The 27,658-nt window shown below is 41.6% G+C and overlaps 1 protein-coding gene across 1 annotated transcript; it reads left to right on the top strand.

Moving 5' to 3' along the window:
* Window positions 1-10,093: 10,093 nt before the first annotated feature.
* Window positions 10,094-24,895, top strand: LOC115195610 (phosphoenolpyruvate carboxykinase, cytosolic [GTP]). The gene is made up of 10 exons (XM_029755658.1): window positions 10,094-10,125; window positions 17,505-17,717; window positions 18,069-18,253; window positions 18,744-18,950; window positions 20,618-20,805; window positions 21,185-21,347; window positions 21,924-22,139; window positions 22,959-23,096; window positions 23,393-23,488; window positions 23,705-24,895. Exons 1-10 carry the CDS (start codon window positions 10,094-10,096, stop codon window positions 24,181-24,183), a joined length of 1,917 nt encoding a protein of 638 aa, XP_029611518.1. The 3' UTR covers window positions 24,184-24,895.
* The last annotated feature ends 2,763 nt before the right edge of the window (window positions 24,896-27,658 follow it).

Genomic DNA, 27,658 nt, shown 5'->3' with positions numbered 1-27,658 from the left:
TCCTTGCTCACACACGCTTTTTCAGTTCTCCCCGCATATTATCTAATGGAATTGATGTCAGGGCTTTGTGATGGCCACTCCAATACCTTGACTTTGTTGTCCTTAAGCCATTTTGCTACAACTTTGGAAGTATGCTTGGGGTCATTGTCCATTTGGAAGACCCATTTGCGACCAAGCTTTTAACTTCCTGACTGATGTCTTGAGATGTTGCTTCAATATATCCACATCATTTTCCTCCCTCATGAAGCCATCTATTTTGTGAAGTGCACCAGTCCCTCCTGCAGTAAAGCACCCCCACAAAATGATGCTGCCACCTCCGTGCTTCACGTTTAGGTTGGTGTTCTTCGGCTTGCAAGCCTCCCCCTTTTTCCTTCAATCATAACGATGGTCATTATGGCCAAACAGTTCTATTTTTGTTTCATCAGACCAGAGGACATTTCTCCAAAAAGTACGATCTTTGTCCCCATGTGCAGTTGCAAACCGTAGTCTGGCTTTTTTATGGCGGTTTTGGAGCAGTGGCTTTTTCCTTGCCGAGCGGCCTTTCAGGTTATGTCGATATAGGACTCGTTTTACTGTGGATATAGATACTTTTGTACCTGTTTCCTCCAGCATCTTCACAAGGTCCTTTGCTGTTGTTCTGGGATTGATTTGCACTTTTCGCACCAAAATACATTAATCTCTAGGAGATAGAACACGTCTCCTTCCTGAGCGGTATGACGGCTGCGTGGTTCCATGGTGTTTATACTTGCGTACTATTGTTTTTTTACAGAGGAACGTGGTACCTTCAGGCGTTTGGAAATTGCTCCCAAGGATAAACCAGACTTGTGGAGGTCTCCAATTTTTTTTCTGAGGTCATGGCTGATTTCTTTTGATTTTCCCATGATGTCAAGCAAAGAGGCACTGAGTTTGAAGGTAGGCCTTGAAATACATCCACAGGTACACCTCCAATTGATTCAAATGATATCAATTAGCCTACCAGAAGCTTCTAAAGCCATGACATAATTTTATGGAATTTTCCAAGCTGTTTAAAGGCACAGTCAATTTAGTGTATGTAAACTTCTGACCCACTGGAATTGTGATACAGTGAATTATAAGTGAAATAATCTGTCTGTAAACAATTGTTGGAAAAATGACTTGTGTCATGCACAAAGTAGATGTCCTAACCAACTTGCCAAAACTATAGTTTGTTAACAAGAAATTTGTGGAGTGGTTGAAAAACGAGTTTTAATGACTCCAATCTAAGTGTATGTAAACTTCCGACTTCAACTGTATATTTTAGCAATTACATTTACTTTTGATACTTAAGTCTATTTTAAGCCAAATACTTTCAGACTTTTACTCAAGTAGTATTTTACTGAGTGACTTTCACTTTTACTTGAGTAACTTTCTATTACTTTTATTCAACTATGACTTTTGGGTACTTTTTCCGCCAGTGCGAGAAACTTTTCATACATTTGGTGTACTGGCATTGGGTACAATTGCCACAATTGCCAGGGTGGATAAGCAGGAACCTGGTCTTGTTTGAGCTTTGGCTGACATTGGATCTGACGACACTGTCCAACCTGGTCTCAGAGCATTTCGTATTACTCTGTACGTAAATCCGTGCCTGTCCATTTAGTATATGTTACGTTTCGTATGGTATGTATTAATTTGTGGATGTCCATCACCCATTTCATTTGATATGTTACAAATTACAATTAGTATTATACACTGAACAAAAATCTAAACTCAACATGCAACAATTTCAAACATTTTACAGAGTTACTGTTCATATAAGTAAGTCAGTCAATTAAAATAAATTCATTAGGTTCTAAGCTATGGATTTCACATGACTGGGAATACAGATATGCATCTGTTGGTCACAGACACCACGGTCTTGCAGTCAGGTCAAGAACGTGGTGAGGACGATGAGCACGCAGATGAGCTTACTTGAGATGGTTTCTGACAGTTTGTGCAGAAATTCTTCAGTTGTGCAAACCCACAGTTTCATCAGATGTTCGGGTGGCTGGTCTCAGACGATCCAACAGGTGAAGAACACAGATGTGGAGATCCTGGACTGGCATGGTTACACTTGGTCTGCGGTTGTGAGGCCACTTGAACATACTGCCAAATTCTCTAAAACAACATTGGAGGTGGCTTATGGTAAAGAAATTAACATTCAATTATCTGGCAACAGCTCTGGTGGACATTCCAGCAGTTAGCATGCCAATTGCATGCTCCTTCAAAAGTTGAGACATCTGTGGCGTGTTGTGTGACAAACGTCACATTTTAGAGTGGCCTTTTATTGTCCCCAGCACAAGGTGCACCTGTGTTTAATCAGCTTCTTGATATGTCACACCTGTCAGATGGATGGATTATCTTGGCAAAGGATAAATGCTTACTAACAGGGATGTAAACAAATGTGTGCACAACATTTGAGAGAAAAAATGTTTTTTGTGGATATGGAAAATGTCTGAGACCTTTAATTTCAGCTCATGAAACATGGGACCAACACTTTAAATGTTGCGTTTATATTTTTGTTCAGTATATGTTACAAATTTTCAAAACGTAGGATATGTTACGAATTCTAGCTAGGTGGCTAACGTTAGCGCTAGCTAGGCTAGGAGTTAGGGGTTAGGGTTAAGTTTAGGAATTAGGTTAAGGTTAGGGTTAGGGGAAACGTTAGCTAAAAGGGTTAGGGGAAGGGTTAGATAACAACATGCTAAGTAGTGGCAAAGTACCTAAAAAGTAGTAAGTAGCTGAAAAGTTGCTAATTAGCTAAAATCTTAAATGGAGTGTCTTGGATTTATGTACAGAATAGTAAGAAATGCTCTGAAACCAGGCTGCACTGTCTTTAATGTTTTTAGCTCTACAGTAAGCACTGCAGGAGGCTGCTGAAATGTATTAACTAGAGCTGGGTCTGAGCGTAGAATATCCCAATGTTTTTGATGATGCCTAGTAGTTCTGGATTTTGCAGGGTGTAGGTAGTGAACAGTTGAATGGAGGGTCTAGCTCTAGGGCTTCTGGGCTTGCTCAGTAGTTGTGCTCTAGGAACATCTTTGAGATGGTTATAAAAAAGGGTTCTATGTTTGCTTCATATTTGGCACCCCTTACGGTTCTAGAACTGAAATTGGTTCCATATAGAACCCTTTATGGAACCCAAGGGTACCATATATGAAGCAACATAGAACCACTTTTCCAGAACCTTTTTTTCTAAGAATGTAGTTACAATTGTTATTGACAAAAAAGTGTTATCTAGAACCTAAAAGGGTTATGAGGCTGTCCACATAGGAGAACACCTTGGAGAACCCTTTTTGGTTTCAGGTAGAACCCTTTTGGGTTCCATGTACAACCCTTTTCACTGAGAGTTCTACATTGAACCCAAAAGGGTTCTCCTATGGGGACAGCTGAAGAACCCTTTCGGAACCATTTTTTCTAAGAGTGTATTCAAACATGTTTGTGGAAGCATATCAGTTTTGCAGACATCCAGTATTTACCCTACAGAACGATGAGACAAGACCAGAAATGTATACCAGGCAACAGTGATTACGACCCCCTCTCTGCTCCAGGCCTCCAATAAAGCATCAGCAGCTTATCATATAGGACTGTATTGGCTGAGGGTCCTTGTTTTGCTATGGTGTGTTACAATGATTGAATTATCTAATTTGGCTGACATTCATAATCAATTTCAGTCAAAGGAGAAAGATGCAAACCATTACAAGCAGAATTTTCTCTTGGTTATGTACTTAACGTCTACACTGAGTGTACAAAACATTAGGAACACCTTCCTAATATTGAGTTGCAACCCCTTTTGACCTCAGAACAGCCTCAATTCGTTGGGGCATGGACTCTACAAGGTGTCAAAATCATTCCAAAGGGATGCTGGCCCATGTTGACTCCAATGCTTCCCACATTTCGAGGCTCCGAGTGGCGCAGCGGTCTAAGGCACTGCATCTCAGTGCTAGAGGCGTCACTACAGACCCTGGTTTGATCCCGTGCTGTATCACAACTGGCCGTGATTGGGAGTCCCATAGGGCGGCGCACAATTGGCCCAGTGTCGACCAGGTAAGGGGAGGATTTTGTCGGGGTTGGCCGTCATTGTAAAATAAGAATTTGTTCTTGCCTAGTTAAATAAATAATAATAACTGTGTCAAGTTGGCTGGATGTCCTTTGGGTGGTGGCCCATTCTTAATACACACTGGAAACTGTTGAGCGTGAAAAACCCAGCAGCGTTGCAGTTCTTGACATAGTCAAACCGGTGCGCCTGGCACCTACTACCATACCCTGTTCAAAGACATTTAAGTATTTTGTCTTACCCATTCACCCTCTGAATTCCACACATATACAATCCATGTCTCAATTGTCTCAAGGCTTAAAAATACTTTTTTAACCTGTCTCCTCCCCTTCATCTACACTGATTGAAGTGGATTTAACAAGTGACATCAATAAGGGATCATAGCTTTCACCTGGTTATTCTGTCATTGAAAGAGCAGGTGTTCCTAATGTTCTGTACACTCAGTGTATCTCCTTTCCTTTCCTGGGCCAGAACATTTTGTTAGACTTTGTGATGCATTTAATCCAAAGGGCAAAAGTCACCTTGAAGTGTTTGCGAAACCATTAATTATTGATTGATGTGATTGAGTGAGTGATTCAAACTTGAGTTGTTTTTCACTTTTGCCTAATTGCGAAATATACTGACCAAAGGTCTTTCCTCAATGGATGACAGATGAGAAAGGGGAGGGGAGCATTTAGGAGAGAAACAAAGGAGAGTGGCAAAGGTTGACTGACATGTTAATTTAATAGAAGTTGTGTTCTGTACCATAAACGTGTTCAATGAAATAGTATACCTTCAAACAAAAAATGCAATTCTGAATCAAGTTTAATTATTGACACATTAGTCACGTTATGAAAGTACAAGCATCAAGAATTATTGTTTGATCCTCAGCCCAATATTTTTCCTTTTGGTTCAAAACAAAAGGCAAACATGAAAAAAATATTTCAACCAAACCAGATTCATAATAGCATTCTCTGCCTTCTCTCTTTGAATGTGTATTTGAAGATGACATTTGAGTTTCTTTCCTGGTTCTGTGACCTGGTTTGAGAATGCAAACAAATGAACAACAGACATTCCTTGGCCTCACCAGGGTCTGGTTGAGACTTTACTTGTTGCAGTTGTTGATCCCATATCAGCCTACATGTAACCTCCTATGATGGGCCTCTTTAGGCCTCGCTCATGGACTCTCAATGTAAGATAAGAGGAGTGTATTAGCCCACACTGCAACCATTACTTCAGCTTCAAATGCCTTTTTTCTTGCCAGCAGCAGCATTTCTGAATGTTCTCTTTGATAACTGAGGACTGCATCTGTGGGCGGTTGAGTGAGTGCATTAATTAAAAATGTGCGTGGTGTTCTCCACGTGCCTGAAAAGCATATGGCTGCTGATTCTGCAGGCCATTTCACTGTTTACAGGCTGCAGTTTAACCAGAGGCACTGTGGACTTATCTTACTTTGACCCCTGTCTACCCACCTGTCAGTCTCTCTCTCTTTGTCCATACAATGTCCCCTCCCCCTTCATGTTTTCCTATCTCCTTCTGTCTCTAACTTGGAAACATTAACAGGAAATGTGCAATTTGCATCATTCTCAGACAATGCATTGCAGATTCTGAAAAAGGAGACAATACTTTTGTGGACAGAACTGGTTGCAGTTCAGGCCTACTACACTTTGAAAAAAAAAAAAACATAATGGTATAACGGATATAAATTCCCTGAAGATGAATCTCATGTACAGTGCCTTCGGAAAGTATTCAGACCCCTTGACTTTTTCCACATTTTGTTAGATTACAGCCTTATTTTAAAATGGATTAAATGTTTTTCCCCCCTCATCAATCTACACACAATACCCCATGATGACAAAGCAAAAACAGGATTTTAGAAATGTTTGCTAATTTAATAAGAAACTGAAATATCACATTTACATAAGTATTCAGACCCTTTACTCAGTACTTTGTTGAAGCACCTTTGAGTGAGATTACAGCCTCAAGTCTTCTTGGGCATAAAAATAGGGTTTGAGATCATTTTGTTCAAAAACTATTTCAAATAGTTTTCATTGTTAGACATAAAAGACTAAAATCACCAGGAATACAGCTCAAAGTGATTTTCCCAAGTATTCCCATGCATAAATAGGGGCACATGTGACTTCTTATCCCAATCTGGGGCGGCAGGTAGCCTAGTGGTTAGAGCGTTGGTCTAGGAACTGAAAGGTTGCAAGATCGCATCCCTGAGCTGACAAGGTGAAAAGCTGTCGTTCTTCCCCTGAACAAGGCAGTTAACCCACTGGCCGTCATTGAAAATAAGTATTTGTTCTTAACTGACTTCAATAGTTAAATAAAGATTAAACAAAAATGTAATCAAAGTTTGAAATTATTCTGTTATGTCAAATACTAAACTCAGAAAAAAAAGAAACGTCCCTTTTTCAAAACCCTGTCTTTCAAAGATAATTCGTAAAAATCCAAATAACTTCACAGATCTTCATTGTAAAGGGTTTAAACACTGTTTCCCATGCTTGTTCAATGAACCATAAACAATTAATGAACATGCACCTGTGGAACGGTCATTAAGACACTAACAGCGTACAGACGGTAGGCAATTAAGGTCACAGTTATGAAAACTTAGGACACTAAAGAGGCCTTTCTACTGACTGAAAAACACCAAAAGAAAGATGCCCAGGGTCCCTGCTTATCTGTGTGAACGTGCCTTAGGCATGCTGCAAGGAGGCATGAGGACTGTAGATGTGGCCAGGGTAATAAAATGCAATGTCCGTACTGTGAGACGCCTAAGACAGCGCTACAGGGAGACAGGACAGACAGCTGATCATCCTCGCAGTGGCAGACCATGTGTAACAACACCTGCACAGGATCGGTACATCCGAACATCACACCTTCGGGACAGGTACAGGAGGTGCTCAGAATTGCAAAAGGGTTTTCTAATGATCAATTAGCCTTTTGATAAACTTGGATTAGCTAACACAAGGTGCCATTGGAACACAGGAGTGATGGTTGCTGATAATGGGAATCTGTACGCCTATGTAGATATTCCATAAAAAAGCTGCTGTTTCCAGCTACAATAGTAATTTACAACATTAACAATGTCTACACTGTATTTCTGATACATTTTATGTTATTTTAATAGACAAAAAAATGGCTTTTCTTTCAGAAACAAGGACATTTCTAAGTGACCCCAAACTTTTGAACGGTAGTGTATGTTCCGGCCTTAAGGAAAAATCGTCCGACAGCTGAATGTAATTTGGGACCCCTGGTCTATATGAATGCAGCTGCCACTGTATTGAAACCATTGGACGCGGTTTATCATAGCGCATTGCTCTTTATTATGGGCAATAGGCTCAGCACACATCATTGCATTCTGTAACAGAAAGTAGGCTGGCCCTCATTGAAGTCTCGTAGATCGATGCACTGCGCTCTTTTTGTCTATAACGCCCTAGGTTAATAAAGCCCTGTTGCATAAACTTCCACCATACCTTACAGTACCTCATTGTTAACCTTCAGATGTATAAATTACCAGAACCGGACTCAGGGATCGCTAACCTTGGAGATCCATTCAATCTCCACCCAGTTAGGTAAATCTGCTTGAAGTCTTTTTGCGCCTCATGGGGAAACGATCTCCTAAAGTCCTTAAAGTTGGTGCCTCTAGGGTAATTCCGGTGGATGTTAGAGGGCCTTTTTACTGAAGAATATGTTTATTTCATATGATTGTGTTTTGCTTTTCGTGTTTTGTTTTTCATGTATAGTGTAATTGTTGTTTATTGATGTGTTCATGCAGGGCTCATCTGCTAAAGAGACCGTGGTCTCCGCATGACCCCCTGCTGTAATTAAAGGTTAACAATAACAAAAAAGATTGGTTATGCCGTTATCTGTCCATAACTCAGGTGTCAATCATGATGGCATAGCCTAGGTAATTTGTTAGGCCTATTTATCCTACAGGTAGGCATATGCAGTGCTTCATTTGTAAATCGGTTTGTTGCCGGAACAAAAAGTGAGCGTGAGAGGGGGATGACATTGGGAGCTCTGAGGTACCGGAACCGTTATACTAAAGCATTGCATGCATATCATCACATTGGCGTAGTTGAAACCTTTTCTGTGACCTTGGGTCCGGGAAATGTTTGGCCTTTTATAAACGCATTTCATGCAATTCTACGTCATTTTACATGACTGAAGACTTCGGCATAATCTTGTTTTAATGCTGGCAAAACAACTGGGAACTCGGAGCTGTGAAATCTCCAACTTCTGATTTTACTGCGTTCAAGACGACTGGGAAATAACGAGCTCTGACTGGGAAAATTGATTTTGAACGGTCATCCAACTCGGATTTCCAAGTGGGGAACTCTGGCCTCTTTCTAGAGCTCCGACTTTCCGACCAGTTGTCTTGAAAGCACCATAATACTGCATGATCGTAAATGACAGGCTACTTTGACACTGACAAACTGAGAATCTGAGCTCAATGAAAACGACCTTGTCTTGAATCCATCAATAGCCTAGGTGTGTGGAGACGTATTAAATGCTACAATATGAGGAGGAAATTATAATCCTAAAAATGCTTTCTAGTTTCACTGACTCACCCAATGATGCACATCTCACTGCCTAGTGACGGCATATGTGCTCCGTTCTGCGCCACACTCCTCTTACACTCTCTCTCTCTTGTTTTACTTTGTAAAACAATATTTGGAAGTTGATCAACTGTTTTGGTAGCCTACAGCTGACAGATTAGACTGAGAGTCTTCTCAGCAGGAGCCATTTGCTTTCCAACCTGAGTTTTCCCGCGATTATAGACTATTTGAAATATTGCGAAAGGGCCGTTTTTTCTGCATGCTGTTTGTTCACTGAGATATTTTCCGCGCGTTTATGACTGCAGGCCTTACGGTGTTATTGGGTTACTCTCCACAGCTAGCCATTTTTTTCAATAAATTCTTTATCCTCAGTGGCTAAATGTTATGCTTTCTCATAGGGGGGGGGGGGGGGGGGGGGGGGGGGGTTAACGAAGAGGCAACTCGAATGAACTTTGATTGCGTTTATTATAATCTACTTTACATTGCAAAAAGTTATAATAATTTTTCATGCCACGAGAGGTACCGGTTCCGGAACGAAACAGGCCAAAACAGAGAGGTGGATGATCCTGTTCGGACAGAATCCTGCTAAACCTAAGCACTGGATATGTCGCGGGTGTAATAACGCAGGTAGGCCTACTATTTTATGCCCATTATAAATAACACTTTTGGATTGCCCGCATCTAGACCATCTGGGTCAAGAGAATTTCAATAGCCAGTTGTCATCATGAGACATCCTACCGCTGTACTACTTTTTCAACGACTTTGCATTTATTCAGCTGACTCTTCACGTCCCTTTCGAGCATAACCCAAAAGTGGACAACTATCTTCCAAAACATTTGATTCTCCATCCATATGCGGTACGTGCCAGTCACCACGGTGGCTGTTCTGTCTTGGCTGATACAGAAACGTCAGAACTTGCATCAGCCGGTAGAGGCGTTTTTGTTGCATGGGCTGTAAACAGTGGATATGTACAGTAGGAGCAGGGACAGGATAAGATAGTTGTATGAAATGATCTACTTTGTTTTTCCTATTTGCAGTGTTATAGAAAACAAACAAGTTTAACATGAGAGACACCACTCAGACCTTCTATTTGTTTTCAGACAGTTCTGTTTAATAGCCTAACCTTTGCTGAACGGACAGCGTTATCAATAGCCAAGACTACTGCTGTATTACTTGACGAAAGAAATATACATTTAGCTTGGTGTATATATGCAATCGGTAGGCTATTTGTTTGCATTGAAGTTATCAGGCATCGTCAATAGGCTGCTGTTTGGAGAACGAAGCGCAGAACCTGGATCAAGGCGTATGCCTCTCCGATAAGTTACACGTGTTGCAAAGTACAAGGTTCTCTCGTTGCTCATTAGCCTACACCAGGTTACCTCAACATTGGAGTTCTTTTTCATAGGCCAATCCGATATGAGTTGTGGTTGGTCCTAAAGCGCACACGTCTCTCCTCTTTTTGTAAAGATATCTATTTAATTTTATATTTTACAAGATGTCGTGTCTTTTGCTTGGAGTTATCAGAAGGCGAGTATCTAGCATATTGCAATTTGAAACATATTATTTCCGTATTGACTAACCATGGCGCACAGTATCCTGTACATAGTGTATTCGATGTCTATTTGAACTGTTCCCAGCCTTGCTACATTTAAAATGTTGCAACTGCAGTAGGCAAATTATGAAATGGTGATGATGGTATAAAATGAGTTGTCATGAATTAGTAATATCACTATAGTGGATAGGATACTTTTACCAGTTATCTCAATTTCGCTCATGATATGGCTGTTGGCAGCAATCCTATGTAAACATCCTTATGATGATAGGGTATACATTTATGATGGAAAACTCAGGGAATATCAGAGATGCATTGTAACCAAATGTTAAGGACACATAAACTAGAGATTACATCTCGGTAAAGTTAGGATTAAATATCCTCATTGTTGAATGGAAAGTCATATTGAAGACTATGCAAGGCACTGCCATTCATCATCTCCAACTTGATTGTCAATTGTTGTTAAATTGATAGTCAATTGTTGTTAAATTGACAGTCTTGTTTTAAAATGATCAGAGGAAAGAATAAGTCCAAGCTAGCCAATGAGTAGTCATTCCACCTCAAAAAGCACAAGAAAGAGGATTTCGACACACACCATCTCAGATCTCAGGCTTTTGACCATTTTATTGGATTCCTCATGTCTTACTCAATGGTAGGATTAAATTTGTTGAATATTATGTGAATCCTATAAATTCAAAGGTACAATTTGAGTGCCATCAAATAGTTTATTTCTCATAAATCAAATAAAATTTCAACAAAATAATGGTTCAGGAATGCTAATCTTATCTGTTTCTAACTGCAGAAATGATTTCAAAACAATCTGAGATGGTGGGTGTAACGGCTTGCTGAAATGACATGGAATGACCCCAATGTCACTGAACTATAAAGAAAGATCTTAATAGAAAATGCCACAGACATATAGCACAGCACACACAACTTTGTGTGTCTTGGTTTGTGTCTGACCGATTTGGCAGTACACAAACCTGACCGGACAGATTTCAAAAGTTGTTCGCCTCTGAGATAGAAAATGACGGACAGAATTTCAAGATCCTATTGCTTTGAATCTCTGTCATTCCATTTTCTCTTCACCACTCTTTCCCTAGGCTGTTTGGTGACGTCACACAGAGACTAACAAGTATGTGAGCAGTCTTGAGTGCATCTTGCCTTACTTTTCAGAGTGAACTGCATGACACTGTCAGTCTTACAAACTTGAGAGGGTTCTATGTGTGTGTGTGTGTGTGTGTGTGTGTGTGTGTGTGTTGAAACAGCATCATAGTGAATTCGAGATTGTCAGGATTTGTGTAGCCGCCTAATTGACATAGAAGTTTCAATGCCTTACTTCTGCATGTCTATGTGTTATGAAATATTTTTTTCTGTATGTAGGTTGCATGTGATATGTGCATTTCTGCTCAGTTCCTGAAAATGCACTATGGACCAAGTTATTAACATTCAATTTGGGGGGAGTGTGGGTGTGACTGTGTGTGGTGCACAGTGATTGGTCTACATTTTTGGAGGTGTGTTGCATTGTCCTTGTGGAAATGAGACTAAGCAAAGCCCAGCTGGAACCCAAAGAGAGGGCCACAGGGGTTGAGAAATTATACATTTTCATGGCTATCTTTGTTCTCGCATTTCTCCCTGACTAGGCCCTATTCCCACTACGAGATCTGAAGGAGAGTCTGAGGAGCGTGGTGGCTAAAGATAATTCTACTTTTCAATTCACATTACATCCTTGCCTTACCTTTAGTTTTCGCTGGCAAAGCAACATTCTTGGTCCACAGCTCAAATTGACTGTAAATATCACAGTAGTCACAAGCAATGTTCCCTCTTTTTTTTGTCACTGAGCAAACTTCCGTTCTGCTGAGTGCAAACTTGAACGTTGTGAGAATTCTGTGCAACTTCCGGGGCACATTTACTGTGAACACTGAGGCTGTACCCGCTTTAAGTAATTTTTAACAGTGTTCAAGTAGGCTACTGTGGCTATTTGATCATAATGTAGGCCTACCAGAGTGGCCTACCATAAAAAACTATGGAGAAAATGCGGCCCATAACATTTTAACATGGAAATAGTTGTTCTATCGTTCAGCCTACAGAGCCGGCCAATGCGTGGTGTTCAATGTAGGCCTACATTCCATGCGAATTTTGAAAAAACATGCAGGGCGTGACATTAACTTGTTTATCCACTTGTCATTCAGACAAGGATGTGACTGAAAATATTGTTTCAAAATAAAATGCATAAATATTCTCATACCATTATTACAGAGAATCAGCCAAATTATGCTACCCTCTGCCTATTGGCTACTTAGCTTATTTTAGCCTGTCTCAAAATACAACACTGCCCCTTTAAGACAAAAAAAGCTCTTTACCTGACTCGCTTTTCAAAGATGTCAAGAAATGCACATTTTTTGTGCTCATGTTTTGTGCCATTGCTGACTACAAATTAGCTATAACTGGGCTAATAACTCACTAACTAGCAAAGGAAATGTACAAATGTGCACAAGTCACAACATGTACACTACCGTTCAAAAGTTTGGGGTCACTTAGAAATGTCCTTGTTTTTGAAAGAAAAGCACATGTTTGGCCCATTAAATTAACATCAAATTGATCAGAAATCCAGTGTAGACATTGTTAATGTTGTAAATTACTATTGTAGCTGGAAATGGCTGACTTTTAATGGAATATCTACAGGCTATTCCATGCAAGAAATTTAATGAAGCTGCCAGTTGAGGACTTGTTTCTCAAACCAGACACTCTAATGTACTTGTCCTCTTGCTCAGTTGTGCACCGGGGCCTCCCACTCCTCTTTATATTCTGGTTAGAGCCAGTTTGCGCTGTTCTGTAATGGGAGTAGTATACACCGTTGTACGAGATCTTCAGTTTCTTGCCAATTTCTCGCATGGAATAGCCTTCATTTCTCAGAACAAAAATAGACTCACGAGTTTCAGAAGAAAGGTCTTTGTTTCTGGCCATTTTGAGCCTGTAATCAAACCCACAAATGCTGATGCTCCAGATACTCAACTAGTTTAAGAAGGCCAGTTTTATTGCTTCTTTAATCAGGACAACAGATTTCTTTGTTTAATTGCAAAAGGGTTTTCTAATGATCAGTTAGCCTTTTAAAATGATAAACTTGGATTAGCTAAAACAACATGCCATTGGAACACAGGTGTGATGGTTACTGATAATGGGCCTCTGTACGCCTATGTAGATATTCCATAAAAAATCAGCCGTTTCCAGCTACAATAGTCATTTACAACATTAACAATGTCTATACTGGATTTCTGATCAATCTGAAGTTATTTTAATGGACAATTTTTTTTTGCTTTTCTTTCAAAAACAAGCACATTTCTAAGTGACCCCACACTTTTGAACGGTAGTGTAGCTCTTGCTTTTATCTTAAAACAAGCTCATCTACTCACGACCGCTCATGCTGTAAACACAGTCAAGTTCAAAGTGAATGGCAGTGATGTAAAAAGTATCCAATTACCATACTTGAGTAAAAGTTAAGATACCTTAATAGAAAATGGCTTAAGTGAAAGTCACCCAGTAAAATACTACTTGAATAAAAGTCTAAAAGTATTTGGTTTTAAATATACTTAAGTATCGAAAGTAAATGTACTTGCTAAAATATACTTAAGTATCAAAAGTAAAAGTATAACTAATTTCACATTCCTTATATTAAGCAAACCAGACAGCACAGTTTTCTTGTTTTAAAATGTACAGATAGCCAGGGGCACTCTCCAACACTCCGACATCATTTACAAACAAAGCATTTATGTTTAGTGAGTCTGCCAGATCAGAGGCAGTAGGGGTGACCAGGGATGTTCTCTTGATAAGTGTGTGAATTGGACCATTTTCCTGTTCTGCTAAGCATTCAAAATGTAACAAGTACTTTTGGGTCTCAGGAAAAATGTATGGAGTAAAAAGTACATTCTTTTCTTTAGGAATGTTGTGGAGTAAAAGTTGGCAAAAATATAAATAGTAAAGTAAAGTACAAATACCCCAAAAAACGACTTAAGTAGTACTTTAAAGTATTTGTACTTAAGTACTTTACACCACTGGTGAATGGTACAAATCCATATATGGCAATGGTCTGTTTGCATATAGGCCTACTGCAGCTCTGATTGGCTTTGACACACTTGTCTGTGTAGAGTATGGGCCTGAGTCGCCTGTCAATGCAATAGAATCCTACTCCGATGCGTTTTGCCTAGAACAAAACCTCTTGCATAGTTAGTTTTGCATACTAAATATTGTATAGTTTGTTTTGTTTCGGTATGTTGCATTGAAAGTGGCTAATATTGCGTTGATTCGATCACAATTCCCACAGTAAAGGGAAACATTGATAGTGTTAACTAACGGGGAAAACTCTAGAAAGTTGAGTGAAGTTCAATCTAATGCAACCAAACCATATTACACTCTTGAATAATGCAACAATTCACAAGCATGTGTGTGCAGACAGTTAAAGGGTTTATTTTCTTGTCTGTAGGCTACACTCGTTACATTTTAGTTTCAAGGCAAAAGCACAGAGTTGCTATAACAGCATGTCTTCATCAAGTAACGTTAGCCTATCAAAAATGAACTATTAACCCTTTCATACGAATATAAAAGTGCATTAGGCCTATCTAACAACATTTCAACAAACCACGCTTCATTTTTATTAATATCATGCAAGTCATTTTATGTGGTATAAGCAAATTGTGACTGAAAACTTGGGTATAAGTGAATTCGCCCAAAGAGGTGTTTTATATTGAAGCACATACCAACACCCAAATGTTTTTTATAAAATGCAATTCGTAACATATCATACATAGGTATGGTGAGCTACATTGAAAAATGACACAAGCAGATTTGTACAGAAGTGCTGCTATGGTACTTGTAGTGGAAGCTGGGACTTTTGCCATACCCTTAAATGGAAACATGTTGCGCTTATACAATGCATACGAGCACATGTTATATGTTGAGCACAGTCCTCCCTTTACCTTACACATCTACCATGGCAATCTGTCAAAAGTGGGGGATGGATAAAGAGGACTGATGGGGCGGCAGAGAGAGAGAGGGCAGGAGGATGAAATAAGCTATCAAAGGTCAAAGGTGAAACGGAGGAGAGGGAGACCTTTGAAGAGTAAGAAAAGAGGAAGAAAGTTTAAACCAGGGTTCCCCAACTGACAACACGTGTGCCGAATTTGGCCCACTGGTGGTTTTATTTGGCCCCCAAGTTTTCTGAGCAAAATTGTTATTTTATTCATTTTTATTTTCATTGTTGGACATACATAAAACACTGTAAAAACACCAGGAAATCAGCTCCAAGTTATTTACATTTTGAAAATCTGTTCTCAAGAATTCCCAAGCATTATAGCGAGAATGTATAGAAATGTAAGCAAGGTTTGAAATTATGACATTTTAGTCAAATATTATATCTGTTTGGGCTTCTTGCGGTCAATTTGCAGTCAACAAATTATTTGTAATTATGTTCCGGCCCCCCGACCATCTGCTCAAGAAAAGAAATCACCCCTTGGCTGAATCTAGTTGATGATCCCTGGTTTAATGGAAAAAGAGAAACCAAACTCCACTCACTCTTGGCTCCCTAATTCTTATTTACCGTGAGTTAAGTTATAGACAGACGCTCAAGTGATTACTCTAACAATTGGGCTCAACATGAAAGGACAAAAGCTCCTACAGTATGTACTCAATAGATGTTCAGTAGTCTGCTTGCAGTGACCTGTTCCTGAGAATGGCAATCTACACCGAGGAAAGGGTGGAAAGCCTAACAGTTCTCCTCTTATGGTTCATTTTTTTTTGCTTGCTCTCTCTTTTCCTGCTCAGTACTTTGTGGGCAAAAGGTCTCTCTCTCCTTCCCTCCCAGTCTGAAGTTTCTCAATACACACATCTGGTCGACTGCATGCAGAAATGAATCACTTATAATAGACTTCATAAACTGGAGAAGATCTAAGATGACTTCTCATCACATAAATGGTTAAACAGTGTTTAAACAATACTTGTTCCCTGTGACATTGGGCATTTTCCCATCAACAACAATCTATATTCTCAGTTTGCACCTAGGACACTGGGCAGCCTTTAACCCTTGCATTAGAAATGGCCGTTGTTTACACAGGAAGTTTAATGACACCCACAATGCAGCCAATTGGGACAGACTTTGTCAGCCCTTTTACCGGAACCTGTCTTTCACCTAGCTACCAAGGAAGAATAGTGTGATTTAAATTCTTAGCCAAATTAGTCAATAGACCTAGCCATGAGTTGGAATGCAAGTCAAATTATGATGCAGCTCCTAGAGACAAAGAGTTAGCCAAACCAGCTCCAGAGGTTCCTAGACAAGTCAGTATAAAGAGTTATTTTGTATTTTTTTTTAACAAAGTTTCAATTGAAGAGTGCATCTGAGCACACAGAATCCTCCTCAGACTTTTTTTAAAGTCAGACCATCAACCATCTCGCCTGGTGTTTCTAGTCAGCTAGCCAGAGGTCTCACACATGTTGTAACTGATTGTGTTTTGCCCTTGCTTGTGAACACTGTGCTGTTAACAAACAAAAGAAAGCCCCCCTACGTGCCACCACCATTATAAAGAGCTCTGAGCTAAAGTCTCAGGTTGCACTGCCCTTGGCTGTAGTTTGCATCCCAATGGCAACTTCCTGCTACTCAGTTATATAATTAAGGAGCCCAAGGAAGAGCAGGAAAGCCACGCTGGTTAGGGATATGTCAGGTCTGTCGATGGCCTGTCCTCTTAAAAGTAATCTGAGTTTTAGGTCATAGTGATGTCTGTCTCGTGCAGATGATTAAATAATAGTGAACATGTATGGGTATTATTTGTTTCTAACCATACACCTGATAATGAAATGTTATTCTAGACTATGTTCAGAAGTAACACATTCACAGTGCTTTCCGGGGTTTAGGTAAAACAAAATTCCCAAGAATGCGTTTGGAGAAGAACCCAAGTCTACTCCTCAGTGACACTACATTAGTCGATTACCCCATTGCATTATTTACCTGTGGATTGCTCTAATACTAGCACTAATAGTAAGAATGTAGTGACACATTTTCCTGTAATCTACTCTCAATAGAATTGCATCCCTGAAACCACACTGAAGGGGCTGATTGTGCGTCTTGCTACCCAGTATTTAAATGTTGTTCCTATTGTGTTGCCTATTTTAACACCAGATTTAAATTTGATATCCATTTGGGGCACATCTTGCGAGTTGCTAAATTATCATAGTATTGCTCGTCTTACAGCTGCTATCAGCCAGCAACCTAATATCATGTCTGTATGGTACAGTATGTTTGAATACAGTTCCTCCCCTGTAAACCTCTGTAACACACCCACTTCTACCTCCCTGTGTCTTGGTACAGACGGGTTGGCGTGGGGGCATCTGTGGGGGTCCGCTCCCTGGCCTCGATCCCCTCTCTGCCCCCAGCGGTGGCTGACTTTGTGAAGGGGGCAGTGGATGAGTGCAAGCCTGCCAATGTGTATGTGGTGACGGGGAGTGCAGAAGAGTCGGCCCACATCCTAGCTGGCCTGGAGAAGGAGGGCATGGTGAAGAAGCTACCGAAGTATGAGAACTGGTGAGTGCTGCTGTGATCACTGCTACACAGGTTTAGTAGGAATTTGGGTCTTAATGTCACAAAGCAGGTTAAGTTCACTAGTGATCTAAGTTAATGTAGAGCAGAATACATTAAAAATATTCTTAAATTGAATGTACGTTATTTAGAGTACTAAGTCTGTCAAACAAAGTTATCTGTCTGACTCTGTAATATTAACCTGAAACAATTTCAGTCATACATCAAAGAATCTCTTGGGTCACTTTTTCACTGTGGCCCTTGAGATCAACAAAAGACTCCAGGCCTGTTATATTCATTGCCATAAAGAATTATAAGATCATTAATAGTCTGTTTATGGCTTTTCTCTCTGGGCAGCTGGCTGGCACGCACAGACCCCAAGGATGTGGCTCGCGTGGAGAGTAAGACGGTGATCGTCACCAAGAACCAGAGGGACACCATCCCCATCCCCGGTGGGGGGGCTAAGAGCCAGCTGGGTAGCTGGATGAGTGAGGGTGACTTCCAGAAGGCCAGGAAGGACCGCTTCCCAGGCTGCATGGCAGGTACTGTACTGTACACACCGTTCTACTCTGGGGCTTTCAGACAAGAGGTTTAACACAACCTCTCCATAGTTTCAGCTGCCTGTATCAGTTGTCTGTAATGGACTGTCAGTCTTCATTCAAATTGGGTTTGTCACTTTTTTAAATGCCTATTTTTGCCTCACAGAAAACCGGCCTAAACCTCTAAAATAACTAGCTAAGGCGTCAGTGGCAAATGTTATAGTTGTCTATCAACGTTGTGTTATAATGTTACACTACTGAAGTTCAATTTGGACTAATTAGACTATTTAGACAGTAAGAGGGTCAAGAGTCATTAAATATCAAATGGTAGAGTTTAGGAATGAAGTGTGGGGTTTAATGAATCTCTGAAACAGTAACATTTTATTGAGACACCAAGGCTTTCAACTAGCCAACTGAGACTTGTCTGTAATGGGAAATAATGTCTAACACTCAATAAAAATGTTAATTACTTAATTTCCTCATTCTTCCTCAGGTCGAACCATGTATGTGATCCCTTTCAGTATGGGCCCGGTGGGCTCTCCGCTGTCTAAATTTGGCGTGCAGGTGACGGACTCGCCCTACGTGGTGGCCAGCATGGGCATAATGACACGCATGGGCACCCCAGTCATGGACAAGCTGTCACAGGGGGCAGAGTTTGTGCGCTGCCAGCACTCCCTCGGGCAACCTCTCCCACTGAAAGGTACCACTGCCCAGAGACTCTCTCTCTATCCCCATCTTGTAAGTTATATCATAAACTTGGAAAACAACAACATTGTTGCATATCACGTACAGTTGAAGTCGGAAGTTTACATACACTTAGGTTGGAGTCATTAAAACTCGTTTTTCAACCACTCCACAAATTTCTTGTTGACAAACTATAGTTTTGGCAAGTCGGTTAGGACATCTACTTTGTGCATGACACAAGTAATATTTCCAACAATTGTTTACAGACAGATTATTTCGCTTATAATTCACTGTATCACAATTCCAGTGGGTCAGAAGTTTACAAACACTAAATTGACTGTGCCTTTAAACAGCTCGGAAAATTCCAGAAAATGATGTCATGGCTTTAGAAGCTTCTGATAGGCTAATTGACATCATATGAGTCAATTGGAGGTGTACCTGTGGATGTATTTCAAGGCCTACCTTCAAACTCAGTGCCTCTTCACTTGACATCATGGGAAAATCAAAAGAAATCAGCCAAGACCTCAGAAAAAAAATTGGAGAACTCCACAAGTCTGGTTCATCCTTGGAAGCAATTTCCAAATGCCTGAAGGTACCACGTTCATCTGTACAAACAATAGTACGCAAGTATAAACACCATGGGACCACGTAGCAGTCATACCACTCAGGAAGGAGACGCGTTCTGTATCCTAGAGATGAATGTACTTTGGTGCGAGAAGTGCAAATCAATCCCTGAGCAACGGCAAAGGACCTTGTGAAGATGCTGGAGGAAACAGGTACAAAAGTATCTATATCCACAGTAAAACGAGTCCTATATCGACATAACCTGAAAGGCCACTCAGCAAGGAAGAAGCTACTGCTCCAAAACAGCCATAAAAAAGCCAGACTATGGTTTGCAACTGCACATGGGGACAAAGATTGTACTTTTTTGGAGAAATGTCCTCTGGTCTGATGAAACCAATATAAAAATGCTTGGCCATAAGGACCATCATTATGTTTGGAGGAAAAAGGGGGAGGCTTGGAAGCCGAAGAACACCATCCCAACCGTGAAGGACGGGGTGGCAGCATCATCTTTGCTGCAGGAGGGACTGGTGCACTTCACAAAATAGATTGCATCATGAGGATGGAAAATGATGTGGATATATTGAAGCAACATCTCAAGACATCAGTCAGGATGTTAAAGCTTGGTCGCAAATGGGTCTTCCAAATGGACAATGACTTATTGTGGGAAGCTTGTGGAAGGCTACCTGAAACGTTTGACCAAAGTTAAGCAATTTAAAGGCAATGCTACCAAATACTAATTGAGTGTATGTAAACTTCTGACCCACTGGGAATGTGATGAAAGAAATAAAAGCTGAAATAAATCATTCTCTCTACTATTATTCTGACATTTCACATTCTTAAAATAAAGTGGTGATCCTAACTGACCTAAGACAGGGAATGTTTACTGGGATTAAATGTCAGGAATTGGGAAACTGATTTTAAATGTATTTGGCTAACGTGTATGTAAACTTCTGACTTCAACTGTATCCTACATAATTATACATGTTCAGCAGTATGCCGTTCACCATTTGCCTCACCTCATTTTGTCTTTCTCCATCTATTCCATCCCTTGCTTTCAAATCCACCCCTCCATCACCATCTTCCTCCCATGCTCCCCACCTCCTCCTCCGCTCCTCCCAGCTCCCCTGGTCAACTCGTGGCCGTGCAACCCAGAGAAGGTGCTGATCTCCCACCTGCCAGACACCAGGCAGATCCTGTCTTTCGGCAGCGGCTACGGAGGCAACTCCCTGCTGGGCAAGAAGTGCTTCGCTCTGCGGATCGCCTCGCGCATCGCCAAGGATGAGGGCTGGCTGGCCGAACACATGCTGGTGAGAACAGAGACCTGGTAGGGGTGCACAGACAGGAATGTATTCCCTTTTTTTGAAGGGGTCCCAACAGGAATACTGTATCTTAGACATGAAGAGCAGACAGGGGTTGAAGACAGGGAACATAGTAATGAGTAAAAGAGTGAATTCTGTGAGTGAATTCTGCGTGAATTCTGCGATATCAGGAGATGGGTTTCCAGATTCAGATCTGAGCATACTGTATGTGACACAGTCAGTGCCTCATGCAGTAGCAGTGAGTAGTTAGTCCCTTCTGATGTTCCTAATTTACCGGAGAAACTGCCCAGTCAATGCAACACCTACCCTCTCTGAAAATATCTCCCTCTCTCTCGTTCTCTCTTTCCTGTCACTCCTCTCCCACTAGATCCTGGGCATCACCAATCCTCGGGGAGTGAAGCGTTACGTGGCGGCGGCGTTCCCAAGTGCTTGTGGGAAAACCAACCTGGCCATGATGAAGCCTGCGCTGCCTGGCTGGACTGTGGAGTGTGTGGGAGACGACATCGCCTGGATGAAGTTTGACAGCCAGGGTGAGGGGAGGGATGCACACTCAACACACACTCTGAGACTCCGAGCTTCTGTAGAGACAATGACAGACTAGTAAAGGCTCAAACAGTAACACACTAGAGCATTCACACTAGTAAAGGCTCAAACAGTAACACACTAGAGCATTCACACTAGTAAAGGCTCAAACAGTAACACACTAGAGCATTCACACTAGTAAAGGCTCAAACAGTAACACACTAGAGCATTCACACTAGTAAAGGCTCAAACAGTAACACACTAGAGCATTCACACTAGTAAAGGCTCAAACAGTAACACACTAGAGCATTCACACTAGTAAAGGCTCAAACAGTAACACACTAGAGCATTCACACTAGTAAAGGCTCAAACAGTAACACACTAGAGCATTCACACTCAAGTTATTCGTTTCATGGCCAGACAAATTGTACAACCCATTGCAACTATAACCAGCAACTCCCACTTGTCAAGTCCTTTCCCCTCCTTTTCTTAGAGAGGAAATGATTAAGTTGACTACATCACTTCCTTCAAGGAACAAATCCATTAATGTATGTCTGTGACTCACCTTGTCACTTTCTCCTCAGGTAAACTCAGGGCCATCAACCCAGAGAACGGTTTCTTCGGCGTGGCTCCTGGCACGTCCCTGAAGACCAACCCTCACGCCATGGCGACCATCGCCAAAAACACAGTGTTCACCAACGTGGGCGAGACCAGCAACGGAGGGGTATGGTGGGAGGGACTGGACCCCCCTGCTGCAGGGGTCTCCCTGACCGACTGGCACGGCAAATCCTGGAAAGCAGGTAGAGTTGACTGTAGTGTAGTGACTCACTGTAGTGGGGCGGCAGGTAGCCTAGTGGTTAGAGCGTTGGACTAGTAACCAAAAGGTTACAAGATCGAGTCCCCGAGCTGACAAGATGAAAATCTGTTGTTCTGAACAAGGCAGTTAACCCACTGTTCCTAGGCTGTCATTGAAAATAAGATTTTTTTCATAACTGACTTGCCTAGTTAAATAAAGGTAAAATAAAAAAGAACAGTGGACAGGTCGAGTTGACCCACTGTAGTGTTAACAGTGGACAGGTAGAGTTGACCCACTGTAGTGTTAACAGTGGACAGGTCGAGTTGACCCACTGTAGTGTTAACAGTGGACAGGTAGAGTTGACCCACTGCAGTGTTAACAGTGGACAGGTAGAGTTGACCCACTGTAGTGTTAACAGTGGACAGGTAGAGTTGACCCACTGCAGTGTTAACAGTGGACAGGTAGAGTTGACCCACTGTAGTGTTAACAGTGCCTCCTGTTAACACTACAGTGGGTCAACATGGTGTGACACTGTCCTTGTGTTGTCATTGGGTAGAAAGTACACAGTAACACTTCAGTAGAATGTCTGCTCATAAACTACTTATAGTTAGCCATTAGTAAACTCTTTGTAAATCACTACATAGCAATTATCTATGAATCTAGTAGCATTAAGAACAATGTATTCATGTTTCTATGTTATTTATATGCATACCATCAAATCAAATGGTGTAGAAATGTTCATGTACTAGTACCCTCTAATTTCTATACAGTCATAATGTTTTATTCTGTTAATAGTATTCACCCTCTTTCTCTTCTTCCACAGGAGACTCTGCCCCGTGTGCCCACCCCAACTCCAGGTTCTGTACCCCGGCGGCCCAGTGTCCCATCATCGACCCCCAGTGGGAGAGTGACGAGGGCGTGCCCATCGATGCCATCATCTTTGGGGGCAGGAGGCCAGAGGGTGAGTGGCCTCTACTGATCCAATGACTGAAACACTGGTTTAGGAACTCATATACCACAGGAATAATATTAGATTGTCATTGTATTCATGTAGTAGACACTCCTAATCAGCAAGCCTCTGGTGGTATATCCAGTGTTCCAATTATACCGTTTGGTTAATGTAACTGGAAAATAGATTATTCTGTATTGTAACTGTTTTGAAATTGTATGTTCTAAAGTTCTTGCTCCCAGTGTGTCACTGTGGGACACTGTCACACTGTTGGCTATGTCCTGACCCCTGACCTCTCTGTTTCCCAGGTGTCCCACTGGTGTATGAGTCGTTTAGCTGGCGTCACGGTGTGTTTGTGGGAGCCTCTATGAGGTCTGAGGCCACAGCAGCTGCTGAGTACAAAGGTACAGTACCCCATAAACCTCATTAAAGAGCTTGTCATAGAATTACATTTTTTTGTTTGTAATTTAAGTGAATATGAGCTGTCTATAAGGTGCAATGTAAAATTATAGAATAGAACAGGAAAAACATATCTCGGACTAATATCCCCTGATTCCTCTCCAGCAGTGTCAATGTATAAAGCAATGACCTTTTGATTAAAACTATTTTCTTCTCCCCAGGCAAAGTTATCATGCATGACCCCTTCGCCATGCGCCCCTTCTTCGGCTACAACTTCGGTGACTACCTGGCCCACTGGCTCAGCATGGAGACCCGCAAGTCCCCCACCCACCTGCCCAAGATCTTCCATGTCAACTGGTTCCGTAAGGACCCCACGTCGGGCTCCTTCCTCTGGCCAGGCTTCGGGGACAATGCCCGCGTGCTGGAGTGGATCTTCAAGCGTTGCGGCCGCGAGAGGGAGGACGAGGCAGCAAAGAAGAGCTTGGTGGGCTGGGTGCCACAGGAGGGAGCCATCAACCTGCAGGGCCTGGGCAGCAAGGTGGACATGGGGGCCCTCTTCGACCTGCCCAAGGCCTTCTGGGAGAAGGAGACCCAGGAGCTGCGGGCGTACTTTACCCAGCAGGTGGGAGCCGACCTCCCCCAACAGGTGGAGGGAGAGCTGAAGGCTCTGGAGGACAGGGTCAGGAATGGAGACGCATAGACCCAGATGAGTCGAAGAGAGAAAGTTTAGACTATTGGACATTACACTACACTTATGTTGCAATATGGTGGGGATGGGTAGGGTGGGGGGGTAAGAAAAAGTGACTGACAAACTGATTGCAGCTTGGGGGAAACTGCATTTAGTATATGTGGGTAGATGTAAAGCAAAGGTTCTAAATTGTAAGACAATACAATAATATGATACGACTGCATCACTAATGAATGCAGTTCAGTCGCCACTCACTGTCAATGGATATTTGAGTAGAATCAATGTGTAGTACTGCCTTACTGACATCTTGCAATGAAGTACAAAGGCATTGGATGTTTGTTTACAAGCTATTTGCCCAAATAATCATCTCTTATCATAACAAGGTTTAATATCCATATACATTTGAACATTTTGCAGAATATTAACGACATCTTTTGAAATGCACTGCTGGTCTCTCACTAGTCACTGAGATTACTGAATGGCCATTGGCTTGGAACATGTGGAGGAATTACATCTGATTGGCTCAGGGAAACCAAAACATTTTAACTGAATTCCATTGGGTGAAAGATTCGCAATTTTTGGCAACTTGTATTGTCTTCAATAAAAATGCATGATTATGATATAATGTTTACGTTATGTTCAATATTGGACCAATAATACATTCAATGGAAATTTTATTTAAATGTTTTTATTTCAATGCAATTAATAAACAACCTCAATCTGCCTTAATTGTGTCTTTTGATCAACACTCAACATAAAAATGGACATGATAACTCCTAAAAAGATACATGGACTGTATATAATATTATAAAGATAACTGTATTAAAGAAAAGGGAAACGGTGACCAATAGATTTGATCATCAGTCAGGCTATTTACACTTACTTCACCAACTTCCTGTCTTGATTCAAACCACTTTCTCCAGCTCATTTTGTGTCTCTCCTCAAGCAATCAACCATTTAAATGTATTTATAGAGCCCTTTTTACAACAGCAGTTGTCACAAAGTGCTTATACAGAAACCGAGCCTAAAACCCCAGAGAGCAAGCACTGCAGTCATAGTTGACTTTATGTGGCTTTAAACAGCCTTCAGTTGCACAATCAGGTGAATCCGCTATAGCTTGTGGAACCCACACTTTTAATCAGTTAAGCACTTTTCACACCAGAAAATTCAACATATATGCAAATAATTGAGTTGCACAAAGTTAGAAATAAAAAATCTGCCAATAGAAAACAAATACTCAATACATACTGTACATACCAAAAATACTTAAAAATTACTTTTCTTATCCCCTTGTGCGTAAACCCTATCTAGGTCGTTAACTGGAGGTTCCTGGGCCCCTCTCCCGGTCACACTGACTTCAGCATACTCACTCTCCTGCCCCTGTTCCCTGTCCAGGGCTGCAGCTGGGGTCTCTTTGAGCCGAAGTTTGGAGAAGTCAATCTCACCGTAGTGGATCTCCTCAGGCTGGTCTTCTGCAGGTTCCTCTGGTTCCTCGCCATAGTGGATCTACTCAGGCTGGTCTTCTGCTGGTTCCTCTTCGGCCGTCGCCTGGTTAGTGTGCACCGTCCCAAACAGGGAGTTCTGTGGAGAGAACACATAGAGAGGAACAGGTGTAAAGCTCTAAGGTCCTTACAGCAGATTAAACAACACATGCTGAAGATATGCTAATACAAATGTCTTCTATAGGTTCAGGAGAAGCAGAGAATTACATTATTGACTGGCATTTTGTAAATAAATGAGCTACAATCTAAATGCTTAGTAATCAAAGAAGATACAGCATAGCTGTACTTATTTTCCACCATAATTTGCAAATACATTCATTAAAAATCCTACAATGTGATTTTCTGGATTTTTTTTTCTCATTTTGTCTGTCATAGTTGAAGTGTACCTATGATGAAAATTACAGGCCTCTCTCATCTTTTTAAGTGGGAGAACTTGCACAATTGGTGGCTGACTAAATACTTTTTTGCCCCACTGTACAAAGCACAAACACAACATAAATAAATAATTTTGCATTGAGGCCAGGAATATCCTTTACCACCCAGGCTGCCAAGCAAAAAGAACCCAAAAGTTTCTGCTACAATCCCAAAAACCATTAGGTAAACAGACTCTTCTTGCCCTGAAAATACAGCACACATTTATTACAAAAAGATCTCTAAAGTATATCTAACCAAAGATTGTGCCCTATGGGCCCCTTTTTTACCTTCAATACTCTCAATGCTGTGATCATCTCTTGCTTCACAGTAGTACAGCCCTCCATCACCAACAGTCACATTGAGGGTGTAGGTCTGTCCAGATGCTACCCAGGCTGGTTTACCCCCACTGATCTGGAACCAGGTAAAGTTTGTCACAGGATGTTTGGCTGTAGTTCAGATTCACACAACTGCCCACTGATACTGGATCAGTTGTACTGCGGTAGACTGAGGTGTCCTTAAGAGAGACTGGGGGAGAGGTGTTAATTAAGAGTGCATCTGGTATATTGAATTGTCTGATCAATACCAGTCTATGACATAATCATAGATTTACAGGCCCCAAATATTAGATTTTTATTTAACTAGGCAAGTCAGTTAAGAACTAATTCTTATTTACAATGACAGCCTAGGAACAGTGGGTTCACTGCCTTGTTCAGGGGCAGAATGACAGATTTTTACCTTGTCAGCTCGGGGATTCGATCTAGCAACCTTTCAGTTACTGGCCCAATGCTCTAACCACTAGGCTACCTGCCGCTCTAAAACATTAAGTGTTGTGATATGGTCAGATGTCTTGTAGCTTACTGGATAGACTGCAGTAAAAGTTATGTTTTTTTTCCTGATGAAGGTGTGAAGGTCATCGTGAATAGAACTGATTTGGTTTGGTCTGGATTCTCTTGTTGTTGTTTCTTAGGTGTGGACTTTGTTGGGAGAGTCCATTTCAGCTCAGCAGGAGGTTGGACTGAGGCTGAAGCTGGAGGGTGGGCTGAGGCTGGAGCTGGAGGTTGGGTTGAGGCTAGAGCTGGAGGGTGGGCTGAAGCTGGAGGGTGGGCTGAGACTGGAGGGTGGGCTGAGGCTGGAGGGTGGGCTGAGGCTGGAGCTGGAGGTTGGGTTGAGGCTAGAGCTGGAGGGTGGGCTGAAGCTGGAGGGTGGGCTGAGACTGGAGGGTGGGCTGAGGCTGGAGGGTGGGCTGAGGCTGGAGCTGGAGGTTTGGCTGAAGCTGGAGGGTGGGCTGAGACTGGAGCTGGAGGTTGAGCTGCATCAGGACCTGTGTCTTATTCCCCGGTTGGTAATAATATATGCATGTACACTGAGTATACAAAACATTAAGGACACCTGCTCTTTTCATGTCATAGACTGACCAGGTGAATACAGGTGAAAGCTATGATCCCTCATTGATGTCACATGTTAAATCCACTTCAATCAGTGTAGATGAAGGGGAGGAGACCAGTTAAAGAAGGATTTCTAAGCCTTGAGACAATTGAGACTTGGATTGTGTATGTCATTCAGAGGGTGAA

This window comes from Salmo trutta, chromosome 6, assembly GCF_901001165.1.
Source record: "Salmo trutta chromosome 6, fSalTru1.1, whole genome shotgun sequence".
Classification (NCBI taxonomy): Eukaryota; Metazoa; Chordata; class Actinopteri; order Salmoniformes; family Salmonidae; genus Salmo; species Salmo trutta.
Note: the sequence above shows the minus strand (reverse complement) of the source record. Positions and strands in the feature narration are given on the sequence as shown.

Bases quoted from the DNA above. Each gene is read 5' to 3' on its own strand.
- LOC115195610 (XM_029755658.1), top strand. From the start codon at position 10,094: ATGTCGTGTCTTTTGCTTGGAGTTATCAGAAG. The intron at 18,254-18,743 runs GTACTGTACTGT...ATTCTTCCTCAG, and splicing joins CTTCCCAGGCTGCATGGCAG to GTCGAACCATGTATGTGATC. The intron at 18,951-20,617 runs GTACCACTGCCC...CGCTCCTCCCAG, and splicing joins GCAACCTCTCCCACTGAAAG to CTCCCCTGGTCAACTCGTGG.